The sequence below is a fragment of the Copadichromis virginalis genome, linkage group LG1, assembly GCF_057382275.1.
Source record: "Copadichromis virginalis isolate Kocher_CV1m ecotype Utaka linkage group LG1, C_Virginalis_male_GT1.1, whole genome shotgun sequence".
In the NCBI taxonomy this organism is placed as follows: Eukaryota; Metazoa; Chordata; class Actinopteri; order Cichliformes; family Cichlidae; genus Copadichromis; species Copadichromis virginalis.
Genome location: NC_140618.1, coordinates 37,898,015 through 37,924,025, shown reverse-complemented (window position 1 = coordinate 37,924,025; position 26,011 = coordinate 37,898,015). Strand labels below are relative to the sequence as shown.

Sequence of the window (26,011 nt, the reverse complement as noted above, 5' to 3'; positions counted from 1 at the left end):
CACCTGAATTATTTTATTACCAGGCCTCTGGAGAACTTCAAGACGTGTTGAGGAGGTAATTTAGCCATTTAAATCAGCTGTGTTGGACCAAGGACACATCTAAAACTTGCAGGACTCCAGGACACTGGCGAGTTGGCCACCCTTGCCTTACAGAGACTTTTGGAGTCCTGCTAACTCCACTGAGGCATCAGGGATGTTTGGATGGAGCCAGGATTCAGTAACAATCAGTAGACAACACCGCTGTCTGCATCGCTTGCTGATCAAAGCGTTGCAGGAAGATGCAACGAAAAAGAATAAAAAGCACAAAAAAGATGCACCGTAGTTGGAAGCGCTGTGCTGCCTCATGTGTCCATACGCATCACTATCTTATAAAAATAATAACACAAATAACATACAAATAACAAAGTTTTACAGTTTCGAGAAAAATTATCATCATTTATGATTAATTTCTGTAATATTCTGGATATTTATAAATGAGCTATTTGTATATATTAAAGCAATTTCTTACATTTTGTAACTTTGTAATATATTTGCTTAATTTAAATTAGTTCGGTCTGTTACTGTTCTTAATGTCTTGGAGCTTGTGTAACCTTACTTAGGGAACTTAGGGAATAGTAAACCTGGTGTTACTATTGACTTTAGACGCTCATGTTAAATCTCTGGTCCACTCCTGTTTTTATCACTTGAGAAACATTGCTAAGCTGAGTTCCATTGTATCGCGCTCCGAATTAGAAATTGTCATTCATGCATTTGTTTCACCTCGTCTGGATTATTATAGTTCTTTATTTACTTGTTTATGTAAAGCCTCTTTGAAACATCTGCAAGTTGTTCAGAACGCTGCTGCAACGCTTCTGACCAAGTCAATGTTCCCTCTAATTTTTCACGTGTCTGAGCGAACACACAAACTCCCTGAGTGGTCCCTTTGACCACTGTGAGCGACATCAGACGTGTGCACTGTGGTCACGCCGGCATCTTATCCAAACATGGTTTATTAAAATAATCAAATTACAGCGTTTACATTTATGTTAGACTACTTTTAATTAACTGCTTTAGCCCACTTACAGTAAAAATTAATAAATAAATCTTGTTCATGAGCTGTGTAGTATGTTAACACTATTGGAAGTAAAAATAACTGAACTCCAATTTCGAAAACACAACTTACTTTTTTTTATTTTTATTTTTTATAAAGCTCTGACTTGTATTATGATGATAATAACACAAAAGTTAGGCGCACACAAATTTTATAATAATTTATATAATATAATGTGTTTTTCTGGATACACTGTGCTTTTTCAGCATTCAAAGATTGATGACACCGTGTCAGAGCACTGGCTATGAATTTCAGAAGGATCAGGCCTTAACAGAAAAGTTAGCAATAGTTCTTTTCCTATTACAGCTACATCCACTTCTGTCGTGCCTAGGCTGCTCACTAGGGCTGGGTATCATCACTGATTTCTATAATCCATTCGATTCCGGTTTTCAAAGTCCCGATTCGATTCAACTTAGCCTCAGACAGTCAGAAATATTATAATTCTGATCATTTATCAGTACTGACTTCATCAGAATTGTGAACATCACAGCAGATGCCTTTGTGTGAAAGTAACTGAGAATAAAACACAGAAAAACATGAAGGAGATTTTCCTGGTCTGGCTTTTTATAGCAGATAACCTTAAAAATATTCTGCAATGTTCTGCATATAAAGTTTAAATTTCTTCAATATTGAACAACAGAAAAAACAGGCTTTCTTGTCCGAGGTCATTTAAGTGAAAAAAAGAAAAGAAAAAGACAGCAGCCACAGCGCTGTAAACAACGGTAGACTGGTGGGTAATAAGCGAATGAATAATACAGAAAACAGAGATTGGAGACGGGAAACTGTTCTTGAAGTACAGAGAGATAGAGAGAGAGCTAGCTGTGCATGAAGTGTGATTTTAATAGTCGTGGAAGCAAAACAGCAAAATTCATGACGACATTGATCAAATGTGAAGCACAGTTTGCTGCTTCTTTTGCTGCTGGCTCGGTGAATTTTGGCTGGAGAGACAAAACCTGCAGCTCAGAATCAGCGCAAAAAGACGTAATCACAGCGCGGACCGGACGCATCAGAATCGCTGAGCTCCGACAGCGTGTCCGTCTACGGGCCAAAAGACAAAGTTGATTCTGATGCGTCGGGTCCGTTCTGTGTTTACGTCTTTGTGTGGAGTCCGTGTACCTGCTCTCATTTGCTGTTTGGTTGTTGTTGAAATGGTTTTGTGAGCTTTAATCTGAGAATCTGGCGTTTCTGGCAAAACACAGTTATGTTTAAAAGTCGATTCAGGATTTAATGAATTGATATCGCTTTATTCAAGCTACTCACCTCCCTCTCTCCACCTGCACTTTCAACTGGACCACGGCCAATCAGAGAGGTCCCGCCCCTTACTATCTCTGATTGGTTTAGTCCACGATAGGGGCATAACGTGTGTCTGTTGTTGACCACAGGGAAGGTTGCAGATTTTTTTTTTTTGCTACCCGAACAGTTGGTCGCACAGGTGCAACCAAATTTTTTTTTTTAGTCCCACCAATTTGGTCGCAAATGCGACCAAATTGGTCGCACTCTAGAGCCCTGCCGAGACTGTCCAAGCCGGGGCTCGAACCGGCAACCATACAATCGTATGAGTATGAGTCTGTGGTCTGGGAGAGAGTCTGTAACTCTCTGTCTGCAAAACACAGCATATAATGACCAATTTTGGGCAATTAATTATATAGTTACTTCTTCAAAAAAGTAACTCAGTTTGGCAAATAAAGTTTTTTGCAGCTATTTTTTTAAACGCAGCCAATACGTTTTTAAATAAACATTTCAAACTATTTACAGAACAATCAGCTGTTCTGCATCAAATCTGATGCCACACAAATTATTTGTGCCACTCCAAAAAATATTTCTGTCCACTATGAGATAAAGGAGAACAACAGCCTGATACCTGCAGGCCTGACAACAGGAGATGTATCACTCCTGTAACACCTGTAACATTCAGAAATTGCCTCATTGTTTTGACACACACAACAAAACTATTGACTACACTACACACTGACTACACAAGATTTGCGCTAAACGTCTCAAATCTCTCACATCTCAAAACACCGCCGTCACTCCTAAAACGTCCCCCCGTTTCTTAACAACTAGATGCCACGTCACCATATCATTTTTTGATTTGTTGACATGGTACTTTTTTTGGACCAATAGGAAAGGTGGGGGGTGGGGTTTGTTTTTGCTCACAGGCTTTCGAGCCTTTTTTCTTATAAAACGCCGTTTTTACCGTTTCTTCCTGCAGTAAATATAAACAACGACAGTATTCAGGAAGAAAACCAAACATTGCAGATATTTTTATCACAACTCTGGTTTTACGTGGCCGATCAACACAATTTAAAAGCTGGTATAAAGTCCACACTTTTTCCGTCAATTGTTACAAAACAGCTAAAAACCCATCTTTTTAAACTTGCATTTGGTTGATTTTTATTTTTATGTTTTAGCTTCTGTGAAGCACTTTGTGATTTTTATCTTGAAAGGTGCTATATAAATCACATTTTACTTACTTACATACTTTAAAGTATTCTGATTAAGATTCTTCTCTGGAATAGGAGTGTGACAACTGATTTTTCCTCAAATCTATTATCAAGTTCTTGCTGTTTTTGCTTTTTTATAGGACGAGTATATATTTTCTCTGATTTTAATCTAATTAATTAGGTGCTTCCAAAAGTCTTCCTTTGTTTAAAAGGCTTTGGGATGGCCTGTTGGGCTGTGTTTAAATCCATTCAGTAGTGGCTGTAGCAGTAATTGATATAATCCTCCTGTTGTGTTAATTCCTCCAATATATTAGATATAGGAGATTATAGACAAACTCCAGTATTTACTTGTCAAAAGTTACATATAGTTTAGTTTTCTGTCAGTGCCTCGATGAATCTCCTCCTCAGAGTAACATCTTAGGATGCCTCTGATCCAATGTGGAGCAAACGTCCAAAACAAAAAGCTGCACCTCCACAGAGCCCCTGGAAGTCTTGGAAAGTGGCAGTTTTCCTTACATTATCTTTTCGAAGGACTTTACTATCTAATTTGTGAGGTCACAGTGCCTGTCACCATCTTTCATATACAGTCTATGGATAAGCAGCTTTGTTTTTGCTTGTTGTTGTATTTTCACTTATTCTTCGTTGTTATTGTTTTTAAACTGAATACCGTTATTATTTGTGTGAAGAGAGCTTTCGCTATGTAGCTCATGGCTAATGCTAATGGTGTTTAGTTGTCATAGTTGAGGTAGCTTGATAGCTAATTTGTCAGTGGATTCCATCAGGTTCCCGTCCCGTCCCTCTCCGCTTTGTACGTAATGACGCAGGAGAGCGTCATGGACGGCGTACACTGCGTGACGCGTCAAATCTTCCAACTCAACCGCCGCTTCCTGGCCGGCCCAGGCAGCCGCCTCAGGCCCCGCTCCTCACTGAACCGCTATCCGCTTATTATTGTTATCACACCGACTGAAGAGAGCTCCGCTCCGGCTGCGTGGAGCTGCCGCCGGGATGAGTGGACGGAAAGGCTAAAATTTGCACATCCTCCGCAGAAGTCTCGCCGCTTGGTTAGTGTTTGACTTCTTTTTATTTGTTTGGGTAGTTAAAGGCTTGCAGGGAACTGATTTTTTGTATTTGTCTTCCTCCAATAAGAAACGTTACTGTAAAACTCTAATGGCAGCTAACTCCACGGAGAAGCTCTAAACTGCTTATCACAAGTTTTATTGTCGCAGGAGCTGAGCGCTGCCGTTTTCTGTTTTTATTTTTTGTGTGTGCACGGATATCATCTGCTGCCACTCATTGGATCAACTCTCACAGCCCCATTTTCCTGTCCTTTCACACCCAGCAACATGAACACACAGTGGTACACTCACACGTTTATCAGTCTCAATGAAGAAGCTGGAAACCTTCATTACATTTGTTTTAAAGGAGTTTAGATACATATGATGATGGGATTTTTGAGTGGTTGGTTTATTGGCTCTTAGTAATAAAATTGGGAATTTATGTTATTTCATTTCATATTTCCAAATATTATTTTTTTCCATATATATGGATTTATATGTCCGTATATAGGCTTTATTATATGCTTGTCTATAATAAGAATAATAAGTCTAATAAACTGAGTGGTGTGCATTAATCTTGCTATTGTTACAGCAGCGCGGGGCTGAGCGAGGTGCAGCCTGAGGAGCAGCTACTGTGGTGATGGTGTTGGACTTGGGCGCAGTCTTCATGGATCGGGTCGAGGGTGAAAGAAGTGCTGGGGACCTGTTGAAAACAGACGCTCGAGAAGATCCACCCAAAGCTGTTAAAAGGTGCGGCGTCACAAAAAGGGAGACAGTGTCACACAACGGGCTCGCAGCCCCGACGAGCTGCAGCAGCCAGGTAGTACAGAGAAGATCATCAACATCATCGTCATCAAAATGTGGGACTGCATCCAGAACGCCACTCCGGAGGCCCCTCAGCCTGGAGGTGACATCCCAGCGCATGAGAGGGTCTCAGGAGCAGATGGTGGACCGGAGGATCCTACAGCCTCCTTGGCGCAGTGGTACGGCTGCCCCCTCCCCCCCGGCTCGTAGCCTGACCAGCCCCAGCCTGGGAGTGAGTGGCTGGATGCGCCGTAGTGAAAGCACCTGCTCCGTGAACTACTCCCTGGGGCTGCGGGGCAGTAAGGGGCAAATGCGACCGGCCACCTCCCTCCCTCATATTGCTAAAGGAGTGGGTGGTTCAACACTCCCTACAGCCACCAGGCCCTGCCTGCTCGTTGCCCTCAGACCTCTAAACTTGGAGCAGGAGAAGCAGGCTTTCTTCCAGTCTGACTACAAGTATGAGCCTCAGTTTGAGTATGCGCAGCCTGAGCCCAGGAGCGTGCTGGACAAGTACAGAGAAGGCTCGGGTCTCTTTCTTGAACAGGTGTGTCACATTCAACCAGTCTAACAGTCAGCTCTGAGCTCATGAGATCATGAGGATGATGATAATGATGATGATGTGTTTAACTGCAGGCAGTTGGGATCATGGAGTGTGTCCTGAGGAAGTTTGGCTCCTATGAGAACTTTGAGGAGGTGACTGGTGGCAGCGCTCTGCCTAAAAGTCAGGTGTGGGCTGCTGTGCGCAAATACCTGCAGAAAGAGGGCTGTGTGGGGGAGGTGAGTGCAGTAGCCCGATTTCAGTATATCTCTGCTATATTGTGTCCATTGGCTGAATGCTGAAAATGCTGTAAAAGCAAACAACCCCCCCCCCCCCCAGAAGTGTTTTTGGTGAGACAGTAATGTGACAGAACAGCTGCAGAAGTGACAAGCTAACAGTAAACCTACATCTACAGGATTACTTGAACCCTGTGACTGATTTAGCTGAATGACTTTCCACAAAGCAGCCGATGAGCAAAATCTGATGATTTTGTGTGCGTGTTTGTGTCTCCAGGTTGTTGTGCGTCTATCTGAAGAGCTGCTGTCTCAGGCTGTGATGGTGGTGGAAAGCTGTCGTCCTACTCTGACCATTAACCTATCTGGGGCTCGACAGCACTGGCTGGAGGGAATGCTGAGACATGAGATCGGTGAGCAGATAATAATACGTAAGCTTGGTAGAAGTCTTTCCACATGGTTTCTATTCCCCATAGCAGTTGTGACACAAAGAGGTAATTGATTATTATTATTGTTATTGTTAATATGGCTGACATCATTTATAGTTTATAACAGTGGTCCCCAAATCCCGAGCCATGGAACAGTACCGGGTCTCTGAGTAGTTTGGTACCGGTCCGCGAGAGTTGAGGCTCGGGTGTGAAATTTATGGTTTTCAAACTTTTCATGGTTTTTTTCGTTAACTCGGTTTCCCCGGGTCTTTCCCGTGTTGTAGCTGTGCGTCTTATTTTGAAAGAAATATTTATGCGTTACCATAGCGACCGGAGAGCATTAAGGGGCAGAGAGGAGGACGTTACTCTCAGTGTTGTTGTCAGGAGGACGCTGCTAATAAAGTTACACATTTACACAGTGAATTCATGTTTATTATTATATTTACAAACTACCACAAGTTTTTGTCTCAGTCGTATCATTTTATTTTGCTGTATTTATCCGCCACACCGGTCGGTGGCACAAAAAAGGTTGGGGACCGCTGGTTTATTATAAGCTCTAGTCAAATGATTTGATTGAGCTTGAGTTGCAGCTCCCAGAGCAGAAAAATGAAGACTGTTCTAATGTGTCAGAAACTGCCACCAGAGCCTAGCCACGAAAGTGAGTCGGTCCTTAAAGACTCCTGTGTTAAAATACCCAGCCTTACAGCAGAATTAAACATGTGTACACCAATCTATATTTTGGTGTTTATAACAAATTTTCAACTTCATGACAACAGCACGGGGCTGCGTTTTCATACAGTTAGCCTGGCGGTGTCAGAATGGTAGACAACAAACTGACAAATGGTGTCATGCTGGCTATACTTTAATAAATGTCTGTGGTTGAATCAGCAGTCAGTTGCTAAACTTCAAGTGGCCTTGAGGTTTCCATTGATGAAGAATGGACCCACTATCTGTGTACCCCATATACCACACCAAACCATCACTTTTGTTGTTCCAACAGTCTTGGAGGGATCCATCCAATGTGGGTTAGTGTCAGACCAATAGCGGTGATTTTGTTGGTTAACTTCACCATTCACATAAAACTTTTCCTCATCACTGAACAAAATCTTCTGCGTGAACTGAGGGTCCTGTTCCAATTTTTGTTTTGCCCATTCTGCAAATTCTGTGCCCCAATCTGGGTCATCCTCATTGAGATGCTGCAGTAGCTGGAGTTCGTAAGGGTGTCATTTGTGAGTAGCTAATATCCTCCGATGTTCGACTAATGCCACTCTCCAGTGACATGCGGCGAGTGCTACGCTGTGGGCTCTTGCTGAATGAAGCTAGGACAGCCACTGATGTTTCTTCATTAGTGACAGTTTTCTTGTGTCCACATTTTGGCAAATCCAACACTGAACCAGTTTCACGAAACTTAGCAAGCGGTTTGCTAACTGTAGCATGGGAGATGGGTGGTCTCGTAGGGTGTCTTGCATTGAAATCTGCTACAATGACCCGGTTACTGCGTTCACCAGATATCAACACAATTTCGATCCGCTCCTCACGTGTTAACCTCTTCGACATGTCAATGACTGTGAACAAAGAGAAACTTGTAAATAACTCATGAAAGGATAAAGTTATGTTGAAACCAAGCACACCATTGTTTTTCTTGTGACATTACCAATAAGTGTGATGTGTCACATGGCCCTCTTCCTATTGAAAAAACAAAAGTTGTATCCAAGATGGCCGACTTCTAAATGGCCACCATGGTCACCACCCATCTTGAGGAGTTTGCCCCCTCACATATACTAATGTGCCACAAACAGGACTTTAATATCACCAACCATTCCCATGTTATTACGGTGTATCCATATAAATGGCCCACCCTGTATATGTATACAAGTGTGCACATAGCACTGCAGCAGACTGCTGAGGATCTGATTGTTAATAAAGTTGTATGTTCTCTATGTCAAATAAAGTTTGAATTGATGGAGCCTGTGATATTGGGAGTTACAGTGTGCCTGCTCCAAACCCACCCATGTCTGTTCAGAGATTTCCTGCTGTTATGAGAATCTGTTCTTCTCACCGGTCTGCACCTTCGTGCTGATTCCTGAAAGAACCAGATTTTTCCCAGATTACAAATTAATCTGCGGGAGAGTTCAGTGTAATGCCCTCATCAGCCCTGGGCTAAAAAAATCACTGTTACTGCATGCCAGTTAGCATGCTGGTAGCATTTGGGTCAAACCACAGTGGTACATCTGACAGAGTGGTTTTTAGATATGTGTTTTATCAAACTACAGTGTGAAGCATGTGCAGACAGCATGGAGGGCCAGCAAAGTGACTGCAGCAGCTTTCCTTCCTCTCAGGCACACATTATCTGCGAGGTGTGAACAACAGCGTGCAGCCATGGGCCACCGCCGAAGGCAGGAAGCAGTTTGGACTTAAACCAGCTAATCCCACAGAGGAGGGCCTGGCCAGCCTGCACAGTGTGCTGCTACGGAAACAGCCCTACCTGTGGCGCGCGGCTCTGCTCTACTACACAGTGTACCACGCCACCAGCATGAGCTTCAGCCAGCTCTTCAGCCACATAGCACGGTTCGTCCAGGACCCGGACGTCCGCTGGGAGTACTGCCTGCGAGCCAAGAGGGGACAGACGGACACCTCGCAGCCCGGTGAGCGTGCACGCACAAACACACACAAGAAACATGTAAAATTAATAGACTTGGCATTTTCCTAGGCAAAACCTATAAGATTGAATGCAATGAAATGTAACAGTATCAGGTTAGGATTTCATGCAGTGATTAACTTTGACTATTTAGGATTTTTTTTTCTTCTATAATGAGTCTCTCCTGAGTGGGGAAAAAGCCTAAAATAACCTGTAATATAATAATATGAACACCCAAACATAAAGCCTGTAATCCACAAAATGATCCCAGCGAAAAACTGTGAAAACGTGTTTTCATGATGTTTGTCATATTGAAATGTTTCAGATGATCAAACAAATTTAAATATTAGACAAAGATAACACAAATAAACACAAATTAAACATCAAGTAACTGTGGTGTATCGCATCTTTGGAAGCATTTACGAGTTCAGTTTCCCAGCCACACCCAGACCTGATTATCGCCACACCTGTTCACAAACAAGCCCGGCTATAAAAGGTTATAAAGCCACGTCTAAAGCTGCCAGATAACATTCTGGTGATCCCCGAGACTTTTGGGAAAATACTCTGTGGACTGATGAGACAAAAGCATGAATTTTGCTGTTTGCCAAAAAATACTCGTAAATACTCTAGGACAGGGGTGTCAAACTCAAATACACAGTGGGCCAAAATTCAAAACTGGAACAAAGTCGCGGGCTAACGTTAATATTTATTAAAATATATTTATTCCTCCAGATATAAGAATGAATCTTTTCTTATGGACTCAAACACGTTTTGCTGAAAAACTGAATATGGAACAAGCAAAGCTTAATACTAAACAATATATATATATTAGCTGTATAATACCAGTAGGCCAGCTCTAATAGGAATTTGGTATGGCTTCGCGGGCCAAATGTAATTAGGCTGCGGGCCAAATTTGGCCCGCGGGCCAGAGTTTGACACCTATGCTCTAGGAATTACAAGTAAGCCTGCAGTCTGAGAGCAAAGAGCTCTAACGGGGTGGCACGGTTAGATACGGCCTGATTATTCAAGACCTTGTATGTGGGAAGCCAATACAGGAGAAATCTGCTCTCTCTTTCTAGTCCCTGTCAGGACTCTTGCTGCAGCATTTTGGATTAGCTGAAGGCTTTTCAGGGAGTTTTTAGGACTTCCTGATAGTATAAATGCACAAACTCGTTTTTTAACATCACTCTGAGACAGGAAGTTTCTAATTTTACATGTTACAAGAAAAATGTTTTTATTTCTTTCAGTGCCACTCCCTATATAGGTTTGGACTTTCCCCTTGATAATAAACACGTTCATTTAGAAACTACATTTAGTGTTTACTTGTGTTAGCATTGTCTAATATTTAAATTTGTCTGATTATCTGAAACATTTAAGTGTGACAAACATACAAAAAAAATAGGAAATCAGAAAGGGAGCGCACACTTTTTTACACCACTGTACACCACTTAACACAGCTAATTACTAGTGCTGTCAGCGTTAATCTCGCCAAAATGACATTAATGCCATGACTGCATTAATGCCGCAAATCTCCGTTAGCGAGTCGCCCCGTGCGTGGGGCTGCATGCTGTCAACGCGTTAGTGTGGTTAGCTTGTTAATGCGGTTATGGCGTTAAGATCTTTTTAACGAGTGTAACGCTGACAGCACTAGTGATTAGCTGTCAAGTGTCAGTGTAGCACTCAACTACACCATGCCTCTGTGGACTGTGGTGGTGGTTTTTTGGTTTCATTAATATCAGTTTAGGGTTCTTTTTCAGCAGAGATAAATGATAAAATGAGAATTATGAAAACCTCAACTTCAATGTTCAGATTGTTCACATTTAAATTTTGGAAATATGTGCAAATTGGCTAATATGTAGATATTATTAAAATCCTATTTCTGAAAACCTAATATCCCATAATAGTCCCAACTCTTTAGTTCTTGAAAGGCATCCATCCATTTGCTTCCGCTTGTCCTTTTTAGGGTCGTGGGGGGGCTGGAGCATATCCCAGCGGTCTTAGGGAGAGGCAGGGCACACCCTGGATAGGTCGCCAGTCTGTCACAGGGCTAACACACAGACACAGACAACCAATCACACTCACATTCACACCTATGGGCAATTAACCTATCCACACTAACTGCATGTCTTTGGACTGTGGGAGGAAACCAGAGCACCAGGGGAGAACCCACGCAAACACGCGGCGAACATGCAAACCTCACACAGAAAGATGCCGGCCTGATGGTGGATTTGAACCCAGGAGCTTCTTGCTGTGAGGCAACAGTGCTAACCACCAAGCCTACTTGGAATAACCCTTGAAGTAGAGCAGGGCGATATGACCAAAAATATTTATCACGATATACATTTGAAAATTTGCAATAACGATGTAACTGACGATATAATTGACACGAGACAAAATACTTTACAATTCCACAACTTTATTAGTGTGAAAGACCCCATCAATGTATTTTCACTTAAACAAGCAGCTGTTTTTTATGTGCATTAAAGTTATATAAAAATTTAACAGTGCAAATGCAAATTCCTTGCTGACAGTTTAACCAAAAGGCATTTCCAGTGGAAACTGGGCGACATATCCTCAGCATAACCATGTATAATATGTATAAAAAACAATAATTGCTATAAGAAATTTAATTTGTAGTAAATTCTAAATGCATTTAGGACATTTTTTACTCACTTTGTCTCTTTCACGATGTTATTTCTCTCTCCAACAACGTAGGTTACAATTACATTAGCATGACCTATTATGCAAATTAGGCAATTACGTCATTTGGCGACTTCTAGCGACTTTTTGGACAGCCAATAGTGATTTTCCTTACTGAGGAGTTGCCAACACTGCGTGAGGCTCTAGACTACAGTAGCCGTAATGCTCTGGCAGTCCATCAAGCAGTGCGCCTTCATAGCTTACCAAAGTCGTACTAAAACATTTTTTGACAGATTTCTGTGCGCCATGTACCACATAAAATCGGTTCGCGGTCAGTAAGCACAACCAGAATTCATACACAAGGCACACTCTCGATTTTTGAGAAAATTAAAGGATTTCAAGTGCACCTTGTAGTGTGTAAAATACATTATAGAGAAGAAAAGAATATATCGCGATATATATCGTTACCGCACATGCTTCAAATTATACCGTGATATGGTTTTTAGGCCATATCGCCCAGCCCTAGTGCCATAGGGCTCCTTCCATTTCTGAATGATCGCTTGAACAGTGCTCCGTGGGATGTTCAAGGCTTGGGAAATCTTTTTGTAGCCTAAGCCTGCTTTAGATTTCTCAATAACTTTATCCCTGACCTGTCTGGTGTGTTCTTTGGACTTCATGGTGTTGTTGCTCCCAATGTTCTCTTAGGCAACCTCTGAGGCCGTCACAGAGCAGCTGTATTTGTACTGACATTAGATTACACACAGGTGCACTCTATTTAGTCATTAGTACTCATCAGGCAATGTCTATGGGCAACTGACTGCACTCAGACCAAAGGGGCCTGAATAATTACGCACACCCCACTTTGCAGTTATTCATTTGTAAAAAATGTTTGGAATCATGTAGGGCAGGGCGATATGGCCAAAAATATATATCATACGGTGACCCTGAGAGGCCAAACGGACTGCAACTTCAGTAAACACTTGTAAAAAGAAAAACGCTGCAAAAGCACACACAACACAATAGAAATGTTTCTGGGGAGACAATAACCGGACGGACCAGTTGCATGAACCAAAACATGTATGTACGGCTGTATCAAAATTCAGCCTTCTGCAGCCTTAAAGTACGCAGCCTTAACGGTCCTCAAGGGCCGCGTACTCAAAGACCGCTGAGGCCGGAAGTGCGAGGCTTGTAGGCTTGTGAAATGGGACGGTCTAGCCTCCGTCGCGCTGCCCAGGTTGCCTAGCAACCATGATACTAACAGCTGGAAACGTTTTATACAGCTTTGTTTGACAGAAATGAAGGAGAACATATTTTGTACATTTGTTTCTACATGAGCTGTGTGTGATGTGATAAGTATCTGAGGCTGAGACCACAGGACTGTAAAACATGATTTTTGGGCTTCATTTCTATACTGAGCAGTCATTTAAGATTAGCTAGTAAATAACAATTAGCTCATGTTGTTCATGAGACTAAAGTCATCTCACTTTGGTAATGTAAATATAATATGGCCAATATTATATTAATCATTATTAGTTATTACAGCAGTGAACATGAACTCTGAGCTTCAGTAAAGATTCAAGTTGAATTTATTTATATTTCCTATCACCTTAAATCTTCACTTAAAGACAAGTATCTTTGACAGTGTATCTATAGATGTATTATATATAAGAGACAAATATTGTTCTTTTAATATGTTGGCATTATTAAATTTGGCTCAATGCTTATATATATGTGTGGAAAAAGCAAATGTGCGAGCTGTGATAACTGTTTCTGATAGAATGAAGAGTAGACTGATATATGAAATATTCCTTTATTGGGTGAGAAAATCAGACCATGTCATAACTGCTTTAAGTCATACAGAATAGACGTCAGCCTGTTTAAGGCTCTGATGTCTGCTAAATGGGTCAAACTGGGCAGAAAGTATCCAAACACATAACATCCTTATAGAATATGATGTAACACTATAGATCAACTTAGCTCAGAATATATAAAGCATATAAACAATTACAGCAATATGATGCAACAAACACAGCAGTGCTACTAATCCAAAATACTCAAAGCTTCATAGAACTGAAACCAACATTTATTTTTAGCTCCATTCTGCTGCTGATACATACTTTAGGTTTCTGAACATTAAACTTGTTGCTGCCTTTCATAGTGTGTAACTTGAAGGCCCTGAGTACTTTCTCCCACACTGAAAACACTGGGATGATAACATTATTTGAACATTACCTAATAAGACTGATTCAGGACAGACAATTAGTTATTTTAAACTTTTCTAGCAGTCCTTCACAAACAGGGGACAGTCTGTCTATTCTCTCCATCTGTCAGCTGCTGCTGGCTCTTCCTCCTCCTCTTCCTCACACACTGCTGAGTTTGTCCTGGTGGATCATCAGGGGTGCAAAGCCTCACAGATGATGTGCAGCAGTGTGTCCCTCAGTCTGTCCTCACTCTGGACACTTGCAGTTGTCACACATGGAAATCAAATGTGTGATAAGCTGCAGGATTCAAACACAAGTGTGACTTATAAATACATGTTCATACTTTTATTCCACAGACACAGGACAGACAGACAGGTGGCAGTCTTAGGTGTACACACTGCTACACAACAGCACCAGAGAAGGGGGATTTAGTGTTTGTGTTATTACGAGTGCTAAACAAGAAGAGTTCCCAGATGGTACAGTGGACACACGTGTGACTGCTGTGATTAAAGCATCTTTCTTTCAGCTTAACGAGTGAACCGTCAGCTCATTCAAACACACGTTAAAGTCCGTTTGGCTCGACACCTCCGAACAGAGGCAGCAATATAACATAGCTAACATTAACAGTGCAGTGAATCTTGCTTGTGCCGTGATATTCAGGACTGCAAACCGAGCAGCATCACTGACTTTCAGCCTGTTGTGTTTGTGGATATATGACTGACTTTAATTATCCATAAAATCATCAGATTCTCTGTAAGATTAAGGTTGACTATCTAACGGCGTATAAAGTAAAGGCTTTAAAACAAAGTAAACACTGAAAGTACAAACATCGCTAATGTCACATAACTTTGCCGGCATGTGGCCAACAGTAATGTTTTAATGTTCTTCATTATTAAACATTTGCACATAAATAAGTGACATAATATTCAGAACTTACTTTTGAAAGTTTACTCTTTGGCTGCTCCGCTTCCACTTTGAAGTGTCTCCCAGTCCCAGTGCACTTGTTAGCATGTTTTGGTTCGTGCAACTGGTCCGTCCGGTTATTGTCTCCCCAGAAACATTACTGTTGTGTTGTGTGTGCTTTTGCAGCGTTTTTCTTTTTGCGGCGTTTTTCTTTTTGCAGGTGTTTTTCTTTTTGCAGCATTTTTCTTTTTGCAAGTGTTTTCTGAAGTTGCAGTCTGTTTGGCCTCTCAGGGCCACCGTAATATCACGATATATATTTGAAAATTTGCGATAACGATATAACTGACGATATAATTTCTGCGAGACAAAATACAAATCCACAACTTTACTAGCGTAAAAAAAACCCATCCATTTATTTTACTTAAACAAGCAGCTGTTTTTTTGTGTGCATTAAAGCTATATAAACATTTAACAGTGTAAAAGTAATTTCCTTGCTGAAAAGTGGCCTTGCTGTACAAACCTTCATTATTAAAGTACATAAAACAATATAATAAGAAAATAAGCCTTAAAATATATATTTAAATCTCAACATCCTAAACCTTGATCAGCTGTAAAACAGCCTGTTTTAATTTAAGCATTGTTTTCAATAAACTGCATGCTCAAAAAAATGTTTTGTCTCTCTCACATTTCTTTTTGTTGCATGTTGAAGCTGTACTTGGAACCTTGTTAAGATCTAAACATGCAAAATATGATTTTTTTATTTATGTTTTTTCTACATTTTTCAAGTGTGAATTGAATTGGGACTGTATTACAGGTACTGCGCTGCAGTGGTTTGTATCATATCTATCTAATAGACTCCAATTTGTTCATGTAAATGGAGAGTCCTCTTCACTCACTGAGGTTAATTATGGAGTTCCACAGGGTTCAGTGCTAGGACCAGTTCTGTTTACACTACACATGCTTCCCTTAGGCAGCATCATTAGAAGACATAGCATACATTTACACAGCTATGCAGATGACACCCAGCTCTATCTATCCATGAAGCCAGGTAACACACACCAATTAGTTAACCTGCAGGAATGTCTTAAAGACATAAAGACCTGGATGGCCTCAAAGTTTTGGTCATCTTTGCTGCTAAATTCAGATAAAACTGTGTAGGGCTGCAACAATTTGAGTAATTCAAATTATTTAAGTTAAAAAAATTCTCCACCCAAATTCTTAGCTTCAATGCTTCGTTAAATCCGCGGCTGTGTAGTGCACCATTGTGTTAAACACAAGTGAGACCCGGGCCCTATTTCAGGAAGCCGGTTTAGTGCAAACTCTGAGTAAGTATACCCTGAGTTAACGAAAACTCTGGGTTTTCGGTTTCACAAAGCGAGTTTAGATTAATTCCAAGCGAGTTACTATGACGACACACTCCATGAAGCTAACCTGCCCCCTAGCAGGTTTACTTCAACTAACCCTAACTTTCTCCGCCTCTTTGTCGGAAACCTGACTGTGGGAAGTGTCAGACATGGCGTGCCCCTTCCTTGAAGAGCCAGTAGATGTTGAAGCCCAAATTCTCCGCAGAGCTCTCCGCCGGGAGAGAGTGATTAGAGCGCGTTCGGACATTTTATCATTTCCTGATGATCTCCTGTGTGAACGTTACCGTTTTTCAGCACAATCTATAATTGATTTGAATAACATCCTCAGGCCTAATATTGCTCATGTGACACATCGCGGACCTGCTCTCAGTTCTGTACATATTATTTGTATTGCACTTCGGTTTTTTGCAAACAGGAGCTTTCTGTATAATATTGGTGACGCTGAGCACGTTTCCAAGGCTACCGTCTGTCGGGCAGTCAGGAATGTTACAGTTGCACTGAAACGTCTCCTGTACTCGTTTGTGGTGTTCCCCGATCATAGACCCACAAGATTTATCAAAGAGGGATGCCACAAAATTGCAGGTATCAGGATGAACAAAACTTAATTCATGATGTGGTGATACTTGAACTACTACTTCAATTTTACATTTATTCCCACGGTTCCCAGGCGTGATTGGCTGTATAGATGGCACTCACATTCCAATCATTGCTCCTTCAGTAAATGAAGGAGACTATGTGAACAGGAAGTCTTTCCACAGCATTAATGTACAGGTACATAGTTCCCTGTAGCATTTCAAACTAACAAATTATTTCATTATAGTAATGGATGCTAATTTGTGTTCTCTGCACTGTGAAGATCATATGTGATGCTGCCAACATTATCACAAATGTGGAAGCCAACTGCTCAGCCTCTGTGAGTGGTGGTGGTGGAGGACCCCCACCTGTTTTTCAGGCCTCCGCTTTTTTTCTGTTGGCTATAATGGGTCACATTTGAGCATACAGAGTAAGCAAATATGTACTTGTAATGTGCTCAGATAATTTCAATAAGTGCTTACAGAGCGGAAATTAATGTAGCCTCTAACTGCAATTGATTTACATCAGACAAACAGACCAAGCACTATGGCTCATAATACAATTACACCTTACCTGTTTGGACTATATTTTTATATTTCATTTTTACTTGCTGCCAGGAACGTTGGGGGCCTGTTGGGTTGCACCTGCGCTCACATCACATCACAAAATAAAATGTATAAATTAAAAAATAAAATAAAATATAATAAAATAACGTGTTAAATGGGTGGAAATCCCTAGATCAATGTTTAAATTAACACTCACGCATTGACTCTGTCGGCTATGTTTTGCCATGCATGCTCCCTTTCTTTTGCAGCTGAGGCTGTGTTACTTTTTTTCCGCAAAATTTGCATGTTATCGGCATATGCTGCCATCAGAATTTCGGCCTCAAGCGCTGTAAAATACATTGACCGCGCCTTCTTTCCCTCCATCTCCATGGTGACTCGCTTAATCTGTGCTCCACTAATCAGGGCTTTATGTATCCTCGTGCGCGCGTTTAACTTGGGGTTAGAGCAACTCCGCGTTGACTGAACTAATTGTTATCAGCCTTTCTGAAACCGAATATTCCGAGTTGGACAGTTCGGGGTTACTCAACCCTGAGTATCGTTTTTCACTCTGAGTTTTCTAAACCGGCTTCCTGAAATAGGGCCCTGCAATAGAAACATATTTAGGAGCAACACATGAATAAAAAGTTTGACAACATTAAGTCCACGCAGCCCTCAGTTTTAAACAAGCAGCAGCTTTCCTGTAACCACCATTAAAACTTTACTGGGAAAAAGCCCGAAGGAGTTCTTTGTTATTTTACTCAGCCCTAAAAAATCTCTGAAATATGGTGCTTTTAATGGGGCTTACACTGGATAGCATTACTTTGTCCCCCAGTAACACTGCAAAGGATCAATCAATCAATCAATCAATCAATCAATCTTTATTTATAAAGCACTTTTCATACAAAAAAAAAAAGTAGTACAAAGTGCTTTACATGGTTAAAAGCAGCCCACCCCACCCCACCCTCCAACTCACTCCCCACACTCCAGGGCTGGACTGGGACAAAAAATCGGCCCGGGCATTTTGACTAGAGACCGGCCCACCAAAAATGTGATGTTATTCAGGGGTAAATCCGCAAAGGATTCTGGGAACTTGTGGCAAGAGGTACTAGCGCATGCAGGCTTTCAATTGAACTCAGTTACACAGCGATAAAAAGAAACACAAAAAATGGCAAGAAGCTGTTGTATTATTAACTGCAATAGCCGGTGTTGTGCCAAAAACTGATTGTCTGCCAAAAACTGATTGCTCGTATTTAAATTGGTATAAGTAACTTGTTGGGCTATAATATGTGAAACATATGTCAAATGCATCCCTCATGGATGACATAAAGTCATCTCTCCGTCTCAATCTCTCTCTGCTGCTCTTCTGTCTCCTCTGTCACAGACTTCTCCACTTTTGATGATAAATCAGCCTGGTGCAACATGTAAGGATTGGCACAATTTGTTAAGATTTTGAGGAGTTTGAGAAACTAACCTTAAGCATAAAATAAAATTTACTATCAGTAACTTCATAGCACCCGCCCAGCAGTATATAAACTCTGTCATGCTAGCTAGTACGCAGTACCAGTTATTCTAAGCGACTGTAAAAAGTCAGCACAACGAAAACAAACTACAACTAAACTTGGTTTATATCTGACACAGATAGACAGCAGGTCATAACTTCTTACCTGAAGTTCAGTTCCTCTGCCACTATGACCGGCGGCCGCCTCGGGTCTCTCCTCCTCTTGCCTCCCCTTTCCCTTATCCACCTGCTGGCCTCCACCACTTGCTGATGTTGCTAAATCTGTGGAAGCTATGCCATAGCTACCGCCAAACAATTCAGTTATTTTTACACATTTGGCAGCGTCTGCCTGAAGGGCTTGTTTCTTTTTGGCCCTAATTTTTTCTGCACCTCCTTTCCTTTTTTTGTTTTCCATTTTCTTTAGTTCGTCTATAAGATTGCTAAACAAGGGGGAGGGTGCATCCGACCTCCTCGGCTGTAATTGGTCCAGCCCAGAGTCGATCATGACAAATCGATCGGCCCATAAAAACAAAATATCGCCATCGGGCATACCGGCCAGTCCAGCTATGCCACACTCTCATTAACATAAACGATGTGAATACACGCATATCCCCCCCTCCCCCCACACACACACGCACACACACGCACACTTAAAGAGTAAAATTGGGCTGGGTACGCATGTGCCAAGTGAAGAAACACTATAACAGGGCCACAGCAGCCACGGTCGATCACAGCCCCGGTGCGCAGAGAGCGCCCTCCGAGGAAACACTGGAGATATGACACAATAGGATATGTACAGGGTAAAACGATAAAATAAATAAGAACGGGATACAATATAAATATAAATAGAGTAAGAAGATTAAAAAAATAATAAGAATAAAATCAATAAATATTAGGTAAAGCCTAAATTAATAATAGAATAACCGGATAGAATAAATAAGCAGAAAATAAATAAACGTTAAGTAAAAGCTAAATTAAAAAGGTGGGTCTTGAGCCTGTTCTTAAAAACATGTACGTTCTCTGCGGCCCTGAGCTCCTCCGGCAGGCTGTTCCACAGACGAGGACCATACCACTGAAAAGCTGCCTCTCCGTGAGTATGTGTCCTGACTTTAGGGGCAATCAAAAGGCCAGTACCAGAGGACCTCAGGGTCCGCGAGGGTTCATATGGTAAAAGCAGATCTGAGAGATAAGAAGGCCAAAGACCATTAAGACATTTAAAAACCAATAAAAGAACTTTAAAATCGATCCTGAAACACACGGGGAGCCAATGCAGCGATTCTAAAACCGGTGTAATGTGGGCCCGCCCTCTGGTCTTCGTCAACACACGAGCTGCCGAGTTTTGTAAAAGTTGTAAAGTTGAAATATTCTTTTTAGGAAGACCAGAGAGCAGGGCATTACAGTGATCAATGCGACTGGTAATAAAAGCATGCATCAGCATCTCTGTGTTGGCCCGAGAGAGAATAGGGCGGACTCTGGCTATATTTTTTAGATGATAAAATCCAATTTTGGTTACATGTTTAATATGTGGGATAAAATCAAGCTCAGAGTCAAAAATAACACCCAGGTTTTTGACTTGTAGCGAAGAACATAGTGAAAATGCCTCTAATTTAGACAAGAGTTTCTCTCTCTGAGCCTCGGGACCGACGATTAAAACTTCAGTTTTGTCCTGGTTAAGCTGTAAAAAGTTTTCTGCCATCCAAGATCTTATATCTAGAATACAGTTAAAAAGGGCATCCATTGGTCTGGTGTCATCAGGAGACACAGAGATGTACAGCTGAGTGTCATCAGCGTAACTGTGAAAGTTCACTCCATGCCTCCTGATGACACTGCCGAGAGGGAGCATATACAAATTAAAAAGTATGTGGCCTAAAACCGACCCTTGAGGCACACCACATGTCATTTTATGGGTCTTAGAGGAGCATGTATCCATACTCACCATAAAAGTTCTGTCTGAGAGATAGAAAGTGAACCAGTTGTGTACAGCACCAGAGAGGCCCACCATGTGTTTCAGTCTGTTTAAAAGAATAGCGTGGTCTACTGTATCAAAGGCTGCGCTTAGATCCAGTAGCACCAGGACTGAGAGCTTTTGGGCGTCCCAGTTACATCTAAGATCATTTAAAACCTTTAGGAGAGCAGTCTCTGTGCTGTGGTTCACCCTAAATCCAGACTGGAATATCTCCAGGATCTGTCTATCATTTAGAAAATCAGTAATCTGAGTAAAAACAAGTTTTTCTAAGATTTTACTTAAAAAAATCTTAGAGAAACTTGGAAAAACTTAGAAAATCTTAGAACTCTTGGAGTTCTTTCTGACCAGGATATTTTCTCAAGTGTGTGTATCAAACAAATATGTAACTGCTTTCTTCCATTTTATGGAATATCTCTAAAATGAGAAACATCCTGTCTCAGAGTGACACTAAGTCTTCACCTTACAATATAAGTACGTTGAGGCAACTGTTGTGGTTTGGTGCTATATAAACAAAATTGAATTGAATTGGAAAAAAAGATTTAATTGTGCAACATGACAAATAATCGTAATTGAAAAGTTAGAGGCTATTTAAATCCTGTAAGCATCATTTTACAAGCTCTTCTGTTAATCTCGCTAAATTAAAGAGCTAAACAATCAGAAGTGTCAGTTGACCTTTAAATGAGCAAATCAAAGTGAACTCAAAACTGTAATCTGTAACTTTGATTATTATTTTTGTATATTTCTGTCTTAGGTTGCTTCAGCAAAGATCAGGTGTATCTGGACGGGATCCTGCGGATTCTTCGGCATCGAAGGACAATTGACTTCAAAATGTTAACTTCTTTAGGCAAGGTCAGTCAGACTACCCACAAAAAAGACTTAGAATTAGATTCGGAAGTATTAAATTAAATCATAGATGGCATTGAGCTCCCTTCATTGTGTTGCAATATGTGATAATATGTACACTCTCTGCCCTCCACATGGTTTCTACAGTTTGGTCAGAAGTATTGAATAAATGTAAAACTCAAGGACTGGGTACATGAGTTGGAGTTTATGTTGAATGTGGTCCCCCATCTGTTTTGGGGATAACCACCTCAACAGCTACCAACCACCATGCTCCTTGCAGCAGCCTGGAACCCTGCAGAACTAGGCACCAACTCTTTATCCTCTCAAGGATATTTGAGGGTGCATGGCAGTTTGCACATTCAGTTCACATATGTTCTGTGGACTTGGAGAAAGCATTCAACCACATCCCTCGGAGTGTCCTGTGGGGGGTTCTTTGGGAGTATGGGGTGTCCGGCCCGATGCTTTGAGCCATTTGTTCTCTGTATAACCATTGCTCCCCTTTGTCACTGATTCTGTTCATAGTTTTTATGGACATAATCTTTAGGCACAGCAAGGTGTTTGAAGGTTTCTGCTTTGGTGGCTTGGGCAGTACGGTGGCATGGTGGTTAGCACTGTTGCCTCACAGAAGGTCGTGAGTTCGGTTCTACTATCAGGCCGGGAGCTTTCTGTGTGGAGTTTGCATGTTTCTTCCCCGTGTTTGTGTGGGTTTTCCCGGGTACTCCGGCTTCCTCCCACAGTCCAAAGTGGGGATAGGTTAATTGGTAACTCTAAATTGCCCATAGGTGTGAATGGTTGTCTGTGTCTATGTGTTAGCCCTGCAACAGACTGGCGACCTGTCTAGAGTGCACCCTGCCTCTCACCTTTAGACAGCCGGGATGGGCTTTAGCCCTCCCACAACCCTGACATAGATGCTATGGTGCCTTCAGAATCTCATGTCTGCTTTTTGCAAGTGATGTGGTGCTGTTGGCTTCATCAGGTGGTGGCCTCCAGCTCACACTGCAGCGGTTCAAAGTCTTAGGCCATGGTTCTCAGTTACAAAAGGGTGGAGTGTCTACTCATTGCAGGGATAAATTGCTGCCCCAAATGGAGTAAGCTTTTTATCCATTGAACAACCAGCTTTGATGCATGGTTGGGATCATTGTTTTGTGGAACATCCTGTTGTTTACAAGAGTCAATCACGTAGCTGAAGATCTGAGGTGAAGTTCAAGAAGTGGGTGGTAGTCCTACTCCTTCATTATATCATCCTCTTTATGCAGTGTACCACTGTCAGCAAAATAGCTCCAGAGCATAATGCTACCACCACCCAGTGCAATGTTCTTAGGTTTGAAAGCCTCGCTTTGCTCTTCCAAATATATCTCTCGTCATTGTTGGCAAATAACTCGGTCTTTGTATCGTCTGACCATAAAACGTTTCCCCAGTAGGTATTTGGCTCGTCCATGTGGGCAGCTGCAAATTTCTATGTAAAACTTGCTTCACTGTGGACAGCGATCCTGGTTTTCCACCAGTTTCCAGTTAATGGTAGGCTTGAGCCTGTGTTGTTCATGAACATACTAACCAGTTTTCAGTCATTTGAGGGTACATATTGAAAAAAGTGTGGGAGCAGTGCTTTATGTTTGGACGGTTCATGAGTCCTTTCTCCCTTGACATTTGTAGGTGTCTTATGAAGATGTGGAGAGACTCCGACATCTGGCAGTGCTCTCCAAAACTAGAATCCCGCATTTCATGCGAGACCAGGAGCGGTACCTGCAACATCTGGACCACATCATCACCATCAATGAGCTCGAGGATTCAACTCTGGAGCACCTTCTACCGTGACCATCCCACCCAAAGAGAAGAGGAACTGGAGGATCTTCAGACTCTACCATGTGGTGACCCAATTCTTGCTTAAGAGATCCAGTATTACTGATGCTTTATTGGAGCAATTTTGTTTTCTTAAAACTTGAATGACATGAACAAAAGGGACATACACACTAACACCTCTATCTACATTTCACCTGTGTCCAATGCATGTTTGTGTGGCTTTTCCACAGAGCCAAGTACAGTTTCTGTGCGCCGTCGCCTTTACTGCTATTATGAAATTACCTCAGTACTAAAACTTTATGATGTAATCAACTTTATATATGTAAACTCACTCATAATCACAGAAATGTTCACAATCACAAGCTTTATTTATGCAATTATTTAAGTTTTTCTTTTTTTTACTTTGAGAAAACAGACTGAATGTTTCTGGTATTAGCTTTATACGTTCTTTTTTAGACTGCGTTGTTTTTATGCCTTTGATTATTTGCATTTTAAAAAGAAGACACCAAGGACACATTTCAAAACTGAGACCATGAATCTTAAAGATATCAAGTGCCAGCAGACTCAGTCTGACCTTCCACCAGGGATAATTAAAATATCAGTGTTATTAAGAAGATAATCAGCTCTTTTATCACTGTCTTAACAGTGTCCTTGGTGGTCTTTGATTATCAGTATGCTACTGTGATGTGTGCCCGAGACCCTGACCCCAACTCCACCCCACTGCGCAACAACCAAATTTTCCTTTGAAATGTCAGAGGAATGGTTGGACATTTTGGGTTGCTTACGTTTATTGAATAACTTGCAGAGTTATATTACGATTTATAGGATTGTCATGTCTTTGTAGTTAAACCGCTTCTATGCTTGTGTTAAAGAAGGCAAATAAGGGTTTGCTTACCCTGAGCTGAGTCTGTCTAAAAATACTGTATTTCATTACTTGGCACATCAGCCTCGTCAGTCTGGTTTTTGCTGTGCTAAAATTACAGTCTTTTCTAAACAAACAGTAAAAACGTCCTGGCCGGAAAAATGAAGTCACTGCAGAACTTGTGACAATAGGTCTCTGTTTTGACCTCTGCAAACACTTTGCTGCTGAGCTGATGGGCTCAGTCACTCGTTTGGGGTCATAAATGCAAACTAATTAGGTCTGTAAATCTTGGTCATACCATAAAAATCTATATCAAGTGAGTCATGACAACAAAGTCCCTGATATTTCAGTTGAGCTTTGCAATGCTGCTTAATACCTTAATGACTCATAGTTAGTCCTGTGGCCAGGAATCACGATCTTTATTCCCGTTGTAGCAGTGAAACTGAAGCTCAGTTCTCTCGGTGCAAACAAAGAGTCACACAAAAAATTACATTTAAGTTACAGTTCCAGCCAGGCTAAACGTTCCCCGATTAGTGTGTCGCTGTTGGTGGCCTTTAGCTGTGGCTTTATATTTAACGTAGTCTTTTCTGTGATGGAATCAGTCTCTTATGACTCTGCAAGAGAGCAAATGTAGGTATTTCCCCTAAAAGTCTGTCTTTATTGGAAAATGTGCTGAAGTAACATTTTTAATACTGTGTTGGGCTTTTTGAGACCGTCTCATCCAGACTGAGTCTCTTGTTAAGGAGGAAACAGGGGTGTAGTGGGTGTGCCTTAAATGGGTGTAGCGCTCATCTGCTGTAGCTAGCCATGTGTTTTGTAAGCTGCTTTTATTGTGTTTGACACTTCAAACTTTAGATGTGAGTCATTTTGGGCCAAGCTGTCAGTCAGCACAGAGAAACCAGAAGAACCAGGTCACAGCAGCATCACGACACTAGCCTTGAGTTTTTAACTTGAAGATGAAAAGACCGGGCCAACATGTGAACTCTACAAACACGGTGCATTTTAAACACTTGGATTTGAAGATCAACATGTAACCCAATTATATTCTGCTGTGTTTAAGTTTTTAGCCACGTGATAAGCTGATATTTAAGATCTGACCTTAACGGCAGCCTGGTTTCACCTAAACGAATGCACCGATTTATAAACGCACGAATGTTGCAGAAGTGTTATTTTGTGGAAAACAACTTGAATTTCCAGTTTATTTATTAAAATGTACATACACTGTTTCTGGTCTGTTTCATGTTGCACATCACTCACCAGGACAAACCAAACTCTAATCAGGATTTTTAATTTTTAATTCAATTCAATTCAATTTCTTTATTGTCCCACAAGGGGAAATTAGTTTAGCAATTCAATTCAATTCAATTTTATTTATATAGCGCCAAATCACAACAAAAGTCGCCTCAAGGCGCTTCATAGATACAGAGAAAAACCCAACAATCATATGACCCCCTATGAGCAAGCACTTTGGCGACAGTGGGAAGGAAAAACTCCCTTTTAACAGGAAGAAACCTCCAGCAGAACCAGGCTCAGGGAGGGGCGGGGCCATCTGCTGCGACCGGTTGGGGTGAGAGAAGGAAGACAGG

The 26,011-nt window shown here is 41.4% G+C and overlaps 1 protein-coding gene across 2 annotated transcripts; it reads left to right on the top strand.

The window, feature by feature from the left end:
- Window positions 1-4,245: 4,245 nt before the first annotated feature.
- kiaa0895l lies at window positions 4,246-25,651 on the top strand. Of its 2 annotated transcripts, none has more exons than XM_085461701.1 (7): window positions 4,246-4,595; window positions 5,185-5,937; window positions 6,027-6,170; window positions 6,445-6,577; window positions 8,932-9,237; window positions 21,672-21,769; window positions 23,417-25,651. In XM_085461701.1, exons 2-7 carry the CDS (start codon window positions 5,230-5,232, stop codon window positions 23,576-23,578), a joined length of 1,551 nt encoding a protein of 516 aa, XP_085317827.1. In that variant the 5' UTR covers window positions 4,246-4,595; window positions 5,185-5,229; the 3' UTR covers window positions 23,579-25,651. The 2 variants fall into 2 exon arrangements, with proteins under 2 accessions (XP_085317827.1, XP_085317817.1); XM_085461691.1 differs by having other exon boundaries at window positions 5,182-5,937.
- The last annotated feature ends 360 nt before the right edge of the window (window positions 25,652-26,011 follow it).

Coding starts and splice junctions, on each gene's coding strand:
- kiaa0895l (XM_085461701.1), top strand. CDS start 5,230: ATGGTGTTGGACTTGGGCGCAGTCTTCATGGATCGGGTCGAGGGTGAA. Junction 5,938..6,026: donor CGGGTCTCTTTCTTGAACAG/GTGTGTCACATT, acceptor GTTTAACTGCAG/GCAGTTGGGATCATGGAGTG. Junction 21,770..23,416: donor TGTTAACTTCTTTAGGCAAG/GTCAGTCAGACT, acceptor TGACATTTGTAG/GTGTCTTATGAAGATGTGGA.